We start from the raw sequence: 10,675 nt of genomic DNA on the forward strand, positions 1-10,675 counted from the left end.
GAAACCACAACAAAAAGATGAGATAAAGACGCAGAAGCATATCTTGTATCTTCCGTCAAAAAAATCATTAGTATCTATATTAAATCTATATTTGGATTTTTTAATTCAAAAAAATTTTTTCATGTAAATATTAATCTAAATAGTTCATGCAATTTTGTAAAATTACTTCTACTCTAGTAAACTCTAGTAAAGAGGAAAAAAAAAAGAAAAAAGTGGTCTCTGATTTTTTAAGGAATTTTGACAGCATATACAGAAGTTTGATGAAAAGCATCGCAGCGGATAAGCTTTTTCTCTGTTAAAAATCAAATTGGAACGTTCGAGGTTATTACACAAGGACGAAATTCCTTATTGTTTCGTGACACCTTAATGCTGCCCGATTTTCCAACTGACCCACACTTTAATCCGGCATTGAGAACTGCAGTCAGAGCACGCGATATTATCACGGTGACTGATGTACTCGTGCATACATAATGAATAAATAATACATTATATTCAAGAATAAATTTTATACGTGGGATGGCAAATCTCATTGGAACCGTCATGTAATTTTCGATCGCACGTTTTTGAAGACATATGTACAACGCTAACTTACCGAAGTTACAAGATTTGATAACTACCTCTACGATAATAAACATCGTATTAATCAATATTTGTACAGAGATTATAAAACTGTTGGAGTATTTACATTTCAATGTGTTGCGACGATAGCCGAAAGGCAACTTTATTCCCACTGCAGAGTACTGAGCAAAATGTTCGACGACAGAAACCGAAGAACATTATGCAAAAGTTTCTTTGGACTTTCTTCGTATCGAAGAATCTCGCTACGCAAATGGAAACAAAGATAAAAATATAAAAAATAAATTTTAATTCATACAAAATTAACAAGTTATATCATGTATAATATATAAAAGATTCAAATATATGTGGCACATATTCTATTTTTGTACAAGATTCTTTTTAAGAATAGAAGATAAAAATAAAAAGTATTTTTTTTTCTCAAGTATCTTTAAATTTCTAATCGTTCCGATCCATTGCGCGAAATATAGTATGTTCGTTTCCGTCTTAGCTCTTTTTACGAATGGTTAACCACGAAAATAATCTACACACATGCACAACAATTAAGAACTGCTAAATTGCCTGATTGGTTAGGCCATTAAACGATATAATTTTATTTCATTTTATGTTTGGAACAAGAACATATTTTATCTGATCATATACAATTATATTTTGCTATAAAATTATTAAAATAGTGTTTTTATCAATGTGACGTTTATAAATTTTGTTCTCTCAAAAATATCGTACTATGGAGACCACTTAAAATCTATAATAAGAAACGATCTCTATAGGTTTCTCTATATAGGTATATAAATAGAATTTAAAATATATATTAAAAGCACATATGTAAAACTGCAAACAAAATTATAAATAGAAATTTCGGATATAAAGTATAGATCGTCTAAAAATAGACTGAAAACGTAATACGTGTATTGCACAAAAGTTTAAAATATCTTTCCTATCACACTCCCTGTGTAAAGCTCGAGACACGATATCGCGTTTCCTTGCAACGTGTTTCTTTTTGTAGCAAGGAATCTCCTAAGCAGCGGGGTCCACAAGCTTACCTTTAATCAGCCAGAAGAGCCCGACACACAGCCGGTTGAAGCGGCGCCGTTGATGCGCAGCGGGGATGAAGGAAGGCAGTAGGGTGAGTTGTATTTGTCGAGGGCCACTCCTTTCCGATTGTTCGGTGCCCCTTGTGGCTGTTGACAGCTGCTGCCTACGGAGGTAAGTCACATTCGTCGATCCCTCGGAATCGGGAAGCGAGCGAGCTTAGTCGCCGTCTGGTCGGCATGCTGATCGTTATATATTCATCATCGCGATGATACTTCGGCGAGTCGAGAGTAATTTTGTGGCCGTTTGTCGAAATATGGGATGCTTGTTAGCTTCGTAGACACATGTTGTGCGATCGTAAAACGTGCGTGTACCTCGGATAGAGTAACCCCTCCCCCCTCCCCCCTCTCCCCGATCGAACGATCCTACTGGTGCAAGCAAAGCACGTGCCGCCCACGGTAATTCGCTATACGGATATTTCGAGAACTACCACGTACGCGATTCTTCTACGAGACCACGTGCTACGTGGGAAGATGCAACGAACACGCAGAGTGCACGTATCGGACGTATACGAATGTTGCCTTTATTCCGCGAGATTTTTAGATACGTGAACTGCTTTTGAAGAGTCATCTATTTCATCATACATTATTCCGAGAAAAGGAACTAAAAGTGTGTGTTATAGATCGAATGATTAAATATGAAATAAATACATATATTTACTGTTTTCTCTTACAAATTATATATAATACGTGTAGAATTTTTTTTTCTTGCGCACGTAATTTTACTATTATTAAATTATGTTGGCTTTCCTTTTGAGTAAAATCGCGAATGCGTAAGCAAGACGTAAGAAAAGATAATAAACATCTTTTAGTATCATATGCAGATATGAATAAACCGAATGTTTAAAACCGTCGAATGTTTATAGGATAGATCCTGACAAAGTTTTTCACTTTCTCTCTGTAAGTGATGCAGTTTTTTTCTATTTCTATATTTAATTAAAGTGCGATTAAATGACAACATGCGATTTTGCGATCGATCTTAATCAATGTTCCTCTTCCGATGACCTCATATGCGGCTCTTTCGAAAGAAAGATAAAGCGAGGTGCGGCTCCAGTTAGTCGAATAAACTTTCGATCTTGCGGAGTAAACAACGAAATGGATGAAAACAGAGCGAAATGGAGTGTGACAAATGGAATAAGCCAGTCAGGATGATAACCGCACACAATGTAGTAATAATGTACATATCATGGTCTAGTATGTCTCAATCGCTATTTTTGGAACAACACATCTCACTTAACGTGCATGGTGCATTAGTATGTTTTATGATTCTAATGTATCAAAACATAATTCATAACAATGTTGTGATTTAACAAATATTTTACACACACACACACACACACACATATATATATATATATATATATATACACGTAAATGATATGGTAACGATTGTTGCGTCTGTACATGTAAAAAATTAATTACTTCGGATATCATCGTGATCACTGATTCATAATATATAAATCTAAAGAGATTTCAAATGTTGAAATCTGAGCAAAATTTATAGGCGCGAAGAACCGAATAAAGAGGAAGGAAAATATAAGAAGAGGAAAAAGTAGAAGAGAAGAGGCGGAGTTAAATCGAGTAAGATAGATAAGAAGACTTGTGATGTACTCGTAAAGGGTATACGCGTCAGCGGCGTTTGTCAGTCTGCGGTTGAACGTCTACTGAACTAATGGAAACAGTTCAAGCACCGCGTTGACCGTAGCAATATTTGTACAAAATCTATCAATAAATATAAGATTAACACATATAATTACAAAAAGACAGTGTAATGTTGATTTATAGAAATAAATTAGTGATCAGTGAGCAGTCATAATATGTTAAATGGAAAATTTCTTTATACGAAAAAAAAAGATAAAACTGATAAGAAAAAACATAAAGAATGACAATAAATACATTTATAAAATAAAAATATGTGAAAGTGCATGTTTAATTACAAGGAAAACGAGTTGTTTAAAGAAGTTGAATTGTAGCGGTCAAGTGCAAGAAAAGAAGATAATTGAGGCAAATTGTTCGGAGATAGCAACTTAATTGGACCGCCATAAAGTATTACAGTAATTTCTGGAGGAATACTTTTCGCGCGTTAACAATAGCTACAATATAGCGTCACGAAACGATTCGGTGCGAGCTCTCGTCATTCGAGGCTAAAGTTCGAGTTGTTGTTACCACTAGGCAAGAATCAGTATTCCAAGAAGGTCACAAAAATACATCGGTATGACTAATGATGCGTTTTTAACGAGAGAGCGAACGAACATGAAGAGATATAGAAATTAATTGATGCGCGATAAAGCGTCTCGGAACATCTTGAAGGATACATACATGCTCAGTTTGCTTCTTTCTACTGCAAGGAAAATCAGGGGATTAACGGAGCAGATAGAAACCAATGAATGAAAGAAGGAATAATGAAAAATGAACGAGGAAAGTTGGCGCGTTTAATTGCGTGCAATGCAAGGGTCGTTGATCTGGTCGTGACTGTTCCGCAAGAGATAGTAATTTAAAAGGCAATCTTTAAAAGGAATCTTTTCTGATCTAGATATCTATTAACTAAATTAATAATGAATTAAAACACGAAATTGGTTTGACATTCCTTTCTTCTGTTTTTATCTGTTTTAATTATTATAAACAGAAGCTGAAAAAAATTTTTTTAATAAAAATTAAGAGCGAAACACTGAAATAAGATATTTAGAAATAAAGCAAATTTTTATATGTGTTTCCTTGTTTTATATAGTCACGGCGATCTATGATTTTTCGAAGAATGCGAAGTAAAAAGAACTGCTTTCTGCAATAAAAGATGGGACACGTTACAGTAAACGGTACGATCTTCGAAATCGCTTCAGAGGATGGAGACATAAAGCCATTTCCGCGATTAGTTACTATCGGTGCTGCTGGTTTTGCTATAATATTCAGCATTATTGGAATATTAGGTAGTGTTCTGGATCCTTCAATTATTTTACTTGGCTGTAACTTCAAATTGCTTTAACGTTAATAAGCTGAATCCTGTATCTAAATTTCAGGTAATTTAGTAACGGTAATTGCACTATTAAAATATACCAGATTGAGACGACACGCCACCACGGCATTTGTGATAAGTCTAAGCGTCTCCGACTTGATTTTCTCAGCGGTGAACTTGCCTCTAACAGCCAGTAGATATTTCCACGAAGCATGGGTTCTAGGCGAAACACTATGCACGATATTTCCTTTATTTTTCTACGGAAATGTTGCCGTGTCTTTACTCAGCATGGTGGCCATTACTATCAACAGGTAAGTTTCAGCAATAATTCTCCTCCTTTGAATTTTAATAAAAAAGAAGTTATGTTTTGTAAGATAAACAATTAATGTCTTTTTCCAGATATATTAATATATTTTAAAATATATATTTCTTTTTTTAATATACATAAAAAATATATATTAATATATTTGAGAAAAGATATATTAAATTTTATATTTAAAAAATTTAACTTGAATATATTGAATATGTATTTTTGAAGGATGTATGTAGCTATAATTATTTTTTCTTTTCTAGATATATACTAATTTCACGGTCAGATATTTACAACCAGTTATACACTAGTTGCGGCATAATATTGATGTTAATAGTCATATGGACATTGAGCTTCTTGATGCTGCTGCCGCCCTTGTTAGGCATCTGGGGTACCTTAGGACTAGATTCGGCCACCTTCTCGTGTACTATACTCAAGAAAAATGGCTCGAGCCCGAAGAAGTTTCTGTTCGTTCTGGGCTTCATCGTACCATGTGTAGTGATTAGTGTTTCGTATCTCTGCATATATTGGCGCGTACGGAGAAGCCGTAAGAATCTCGAGGCTCACGCGACGGAGAGAGGTCGAGGAAGCGTTGGCGGCTTTCAACGGCGAGAAGACTCCAGAGTGACCAAATTGATGCTCACTATATTCCTTTGCTTCCTGACGTGTTTCATGCCACTGATGCTGATGAACGTGATAGACGACAAGATGAGGATTCCGATACTTCATATAGTGGCATCGATACTTGCATGGGCGTCGGCGGTGATAAATCCTTTTATTTACGCTGGCACCAACAAACTGTACAGAGAGGCGTACAAACAAGTTCTGTGCCCCGTTTCGAACAGAACGCGTACGATCGGTCCCAAACCGACGCATTCTCACTCGAGCAAGTTCTCGTCGCCTCATACGATGTAAAATGTCGTCTGATTATTTTAAAATTTAAATTAATGGGGAAGTTCACGCCCTACACACAGCAAAATATATTTAAGATATAATTAGATATCTTTGTGCTTACAATTTTAAGATAAACTTTAGACTATCTTAAATATAAGAATTAAAGATAAGATTAACATAAAAATTAAATATCACATTTGAGGTAAAATTATCATAACTTTTTATTTTAGAGATATCTCAGAAACATTTTTAAGATATCTTGACAGAGACAGAGTGCTATGCAACAGATATTCTGACATATAGATATCTCTATGATATATTTTTCTGTGGGGCATAATAAAATAATTTTTTAAATTTTTTCTCATAAAACATTAAATATTTGTGTGACAAGTAACATATAAAAGATAAAAAAACTTAAAGAGTTAACTATAATGTTAAATTGCGAACCTAAAAATAGTAGATTTCTGTTTGATTAAAATTTGTATTTATGATTAAATTTATGTTGAAAAGTAGAAAACATTCTTTGCTAAATATATATTATTTTTTTAAATAAGAAATGTAAAAGTAACATAAGAGGAGAAAAGTATGTATAAAATTTATATTTCCGTCTTAATACATAAACGTTATAAGGATATATAATGTTTTATTTATATATAAAAAAATTTTTGCATAATACAAGGTATATACTTCTATAAAAAAAAAGACAGAACATATACAACAGAAACATATGTAACAATTGGCAAATTAAAGATTATGCATAATCGATATTGTAACTTAAAGTACGATTCATATGGCATAAATCATATATAAAAATTTCGAGATAAATAATAAAAGAACCAACAATGACATTTTAAAATAATGATAATCTCCAAAAGATTGCACCTTTAGTTTTACGAATGTTATTCGTCGCGGTAATTTGGCTGATTGTTCATTTAAAGAAATGTATGCTCGTATATATATTTATTTATACGTTACGCGCGAATTAATTTGATATCGAATAATATGTTTGTACTTTTGAAATGACAGCATCAAATAAGCACGACACAAACTTAAATCATACATGAAATCGTACATTGTAGAAACTAAAAGATGTCATAAAAAAATATATATATATATATATTTATAATTTTCGTAACAAGTAATAAAGCATTTCTTCTGCCTTGACATTGCTGTTAATTAAAATCTCATGTCAATCAAAGAGATTGACATACAAACAAATATAATGTATGATATAGAAACGTTGAAAAAATAAAATTTTCTATAATATTTGATGCTGATTATGCTTACCCTATCAGTATTTATAATTTTAACTTTATTAGTTACATAATTTCATTTATTTTTCACTAAACATGGACGGAATTAGTATGAATGCTTTTGTAATATTTATCTTACATTACTTACATTACGACAGTACATTTCTTATAGTAAAATTTAAGTTTAGAATGTCAGAGATAAAATGCAGAGATATGTCACTTAACATTGGTAACGATAAAATCTACGAGATTCTCGTGAACACAATGAAATATTTACAGCTTGAAGTTTGATAAGTTACTAAATAAATGCAGACGTACCTGAAGATGCGCAAATAATGTTAATTCAACTCCAATTCTGGTAAGTAGGGTTCCGTAATTGCAGTAATAGGGCAAATACTCAAGGTATCCTACAAGTAAAGAATACATGAAAATATGAATACATATAAATAATTTATAATAACATATAATCAATTTTTCATTCTTTACCAATCGTGTAAGTTCATCGAATGTTGGCCGTTCTTCGGGATCGACTCGCCAACAGGACGACATGACTTCGTAAATCGGATCTGTGATATCCAACAATTGCGGTAACCGAACACCACGCGTAACTGCATCCTCTACCTCGCTGTCAAGCGTCAGGCACGGTGTACTTGAGTATGGTGTACCACCCATGCTAAACATCTCCCAGAGAAGTACGCCAAAAGCCCATATCACGCCTGCCTGATGCTTTTTTTGATTGTCGAAGCATTCAATGGCTGTCCATCTTGCATACTTTATGTCCTCCAAAGCGTACTTAGCGATACCATGACCCATAAGTTTCGGTGTCCAATCGCTCAACAGTCCCACGCTTCGCGCGCAGAGATGACTATGGACGATCTTGTGACTTGCTAGATATTGCAAGGCAACCGCGATCGAAGATGAAATGGACAGAATTCGATCTACCGGGAAAACATCTCCCGATCGTGCGGCTAACAGTCGATGCTTCAATATCTGCGATGGCAACTCCAATACGACGTACAACATATCGATGGTCTCACAGGTTCCCACGAGGCCCGCGAGATACTTCATGGAGCCTGCTCGGATGCACACGTCTAATTCTCTCAGCATATGTCTTTTGTCAGATACTTTCAAGGCGCCGTCGACTATGGTGTGAACTGTTACTGAACAGGATTCGTCATCCTTCAGAACGGTTCCGGTGTGCACGCTACCAAATCGTCCTCTGCGCACAATATGACTGTCAATAGACAAGGCATTTCGTGGTATACTCCAAACTTTCTTCTTTAGCTCTTGGTAATGATTCACTCTTTCGGGAATGTCTTCAGGAATGTAGCCCATGTTATCTACCTCGTATACCGGACCCTGCAGTGTGAGCTCCTGCTGCTCCGGTAGCTTTCGCATATGGAATCTCTCGTGTCGCCGTCGTAGTACAAAGTACACTAGTATCGAAGCAGCGAGTAGTATAGTCAGCAACGTGATCGCTATGCAAAGCACGAGAACAGTCGAGTCCATTCGATTCGTGTCTGTTGTCTCGTTGTGGCTGAACACGTTATTGGCCATATCGGAATAGGAACGTTGTATATCCAATCCTACCCGCGAAATTACCACCAAGCCAATTTGCGCGGAAACGTAATAACCCTTCAGCGGAACGTTGTAATAGCCGCCAATATTTTTTCCATCGCCCACGGTGAATCTTTTGTATCTGTGAAAGTCCAATGGATCAAATTGCGCGGTAACATAGTAATTTAAACCTTGTTGCGTCGCACTCTCGTAATTCAAGTACGCTTCGTGGGAATCGACCGGGGGTATGGTGCCAGCCTGCGCAATGACAACCTGGTACGCGCTGACCGGGCCGTACTCACTGTGACCTTTGGTAAGCTTAACGGTAACAGTACCATCTCCACGCTCCAATATCTCAGGCATGACTGGTTTGTCAGGAGGACCTATCAAGGTCCACCCTGTAATGTATGCCGGATCACTAGAGCCCTGTGTATTACTGGCGGCGACAGATATGTTGTATTTAGTCCCAGGCTGAAGACCTCTCAGAGTTGTCGTGTTTGACGCACCCCCTTGAATCTGACTCTCGATAGGTGGCAAAATATTGCTTGAGTGTGTCTCTTCGACCATGGCACGGATGGTATAAAACATAACGTTCCCGTTGGGTATGTCTGGCGGTAGCCACGTTATTTTGAGAGCATCTTTCTTTTCCTGAATTACCCATACTCGCCTCGGTGGACTTGGACCTACAAAATATACAGTATTTATATTCCTTTCTGATATGTTAGACATTTCATTATATTAAATGCGTATTGGGAATACTTTTATATTTTATTATGTGCACACGCTACATAGTAAAAGTAACATGTAAGTTGAAGATTTATATTGCTGCAAACGATACCTTGCTGACCAGTAGCGTAAACGCTCATAGCTTCAGAGCTGCCGCAATAGTTGTCAGGATCAGAGGCGCAGGGAACGGTACAACTATTTGATGGACCGTCCTGACCGAATTTGCTGATGCAGTAGCATTGTTGCCCGTTCATTAGCGCCGCAAACCTGTTGAACAGAAGATCGCAATTTTGAAATCTCGACTTGAATACCGACTTGAGTGTCTCCGATACGTTGCTTACTTACATGTAATACTGAGAACGGCATTTTTTGATGCAGTTATCGGGCGTGCTGGCATACGCCAAGGCCGGGGAAGGTCCGTGATTAGAATTCCGAAAACAGCCCTCATACTTCTGAGCGCATACGAAACAAACACCACAGTAGAACAAGAGGGATGCGATTATCATCGTGATTTCGCGGACAATTTTTATCGCTTTTTATATTGGACGGGCTTAGTCCCGGCCTCCGTTCCGTGACATAGCGTTATGAGTTACACGTTCGGAATGTGCAGCACGATGCAGATATGTATGAGTCAACGTACGACGCGGTACACGAGGAAATGTTACATTCGTCTGGTCAAATACAAGTGTTGGTCTACTGATGAGTTACGGACAATGCTCCTTGAGTCCCCGAATTCGCTCATCTCTTGGCTCATTTCCCCGGCCTACAGGTAAGTTAATAATGAATACCCATTGACGAGCGAACTGGAGACTGGAGTAAACAACACCTGTACGCCATTGTACGCCGAGTACGTTCGCCTTTACGTATACTGTATACTCCCTTGTTTTGAGTGTTACACTCGTTGCACTCGCATAAACCTTTCGGTCAGGTCAGGTTCGTATTAAATCGGAACAAGCAAAAAATTAGAGCGATTATAAGGGCCTAAACACAATGCCAGGCAACAGGCAATAAGAACAGAAATAATGAAACAGAGAAAGAGAGAAAGGATTTTCTTCTCTCTTTCTCTTTCTTTATTTCCTGTTCCTATTGCCTATTGCCTGGCATTGTGTTTAGGCCCTAACGATCATGAAGTCCCAATTCATTAAAGATACTGTTGTGACTAACAACAATTTAGCGATTAAAAATAAAAAAGATTTATTTACACAATTAAGATACATTTATAGATATTACGTACACAAAGAATTCATAATACCTATTATTGTTTTAATTTTTGATTTAATTATAAAAAACTTTAACATCCAATTTTTTATTTTATTTT

The 10,675-nt window shown here is 36.3% G+C and overlaps 2 protein-coding genes across 9 annotated transcripts; one reads left to right on the forward strand and one right to left on the reverse strand.

Annotated features, from left to right (window-relative positions):
- Window positions 1-983: 983 nt before the first annotated feature.
- LOC105840456 (protein trapped in endoderm-1) lies at window positions 984-5,873 on the forward strand. 7 transcript variants are annotated; one of them, XM_012687400.3, is made up of 4 exons: window positions 984-1,972; window positions 4,396-4,591; window positions 4,682-4,928; window positions 5,191-5,873. In XM_012687400.3, the coding sequence occupies exons 2-4, from the start codon at window positions 4,459-4,461 to the stop codon at window positions 5,840-5,842; spliced, it is 1,032 nt and encodes a 343-aa protein (XP_012542854.1). In that variant the 5' UTR covers window positions 984-1,972; window positions 4,396-4,458; the 3' UTR covers window positions 5,843-5,873. The 7 variants fall into 7 exon arrangements, with proteins under 7 accessions (XP_012542854.1, XP_012542855.1, XP_012542857.1 ...); XM_012687401.3 differs by having other exon boundaries at window positions 984-1,782; XM_012687403.3 differs by having other exon boundaries at window positions 984-1,702.
- On the reverse strand, window positions 5,761-10,329 carry LOC105840454 (putative tyrosine-protein kinase Wsck). 2 transcript variants are annotated; one of them, XM_012687395.3, is made up of 5 exons: window positions 9,703-10,329; window positions 9,470-9,624; window positions 7,561-9,314; window positions 7,393-7,481; window positions 5,761-5,891 (listed from the first exon to the last, which is right to left on the reverse strand). In XM_012687395.3, the coding sequence occupies exons 1-4, from the start codon at window positions 9,861-9,863 to the stop codon at window positions 7,413-7,415; spliced, it is 2,139 nt and encodes a 712-aa protein (XP_012542849.1). In that variant the 5' UTR covers window positions 9,864-10,329; the 3' UTR covers window positions 5,761-5,891; window positions 7,393-7,412. The 2 variants fall into 2 exon arrangements, with proteins under 2 accessions (XP_012542849.1, XP_012542848.1); XM_012687394.3 differs by lacking the exon at window positions 5,761-5,891 and having other exon boundaries at window positions 6,341-7,481; window positions 9,703-10,327.
- Window positions 10,330-10,675: the final 346 nt, after the last annotated feature.

The sequence above is a fragment of the Monomorium pharaonis genome, chromosome 4 (genome assembly GCF_013373865.1).
Source record: "Monomorium pharaonis isolate MP-MQ-018 chromosome 4, ASM1337386v2, whole genome shotgun sequence".
NCBI lineage: Eukaryota > Metazoa > Arthropoda > Insecta > Hymenoptera > Formicidae > Monomorium > Monomorium pharaonis.

Bases quoted from the DNA above. Each gene is read 5' to 3' on its own strand.
- LOC105840456 (XM_012687400.3), top strand. From the start codon at position 4,459: ATGGGACACGTTACAGTAAACGGTACGATCTTCGAAATCGCTTCAGAG. The intron at 4,592-4,681 runs GTAGTGTTCTGG...TCTAAATTTCAG, and splicing joins CAGCATTATTGGAATATTAG to GTAATTTAGTAACGGTAATT. The intron at 4,929-5,190 runs GTAAGTTTCAGC...TTTCTTTTCTAG, and splicing joins GTGGCCATTACTATCAACAG to ATATATACTAATTTCACGGT.
- LOC105840454 (XM_012687395.3), bottom strand. From the start codon at position 9,863: ATGATAATCGCATCCCTCTTGTTCTACTGTGGTGTTTGTTTCGTATGC. The intron at 9,315-9,469 runs GTATCGTTTGCA...TATATTTTGTAG, and splicing joins TTACGCTACTGGTCAGCAAG to GTCCAAGTCCACCGAGGCGA. The intron at 7,482-7,560 runs GTAAAGAATGAA...CTTTACTTGTAG, and splicing joins TCGATGAACTTACACGATTG to GATACCTTGAGTATTTGCCC.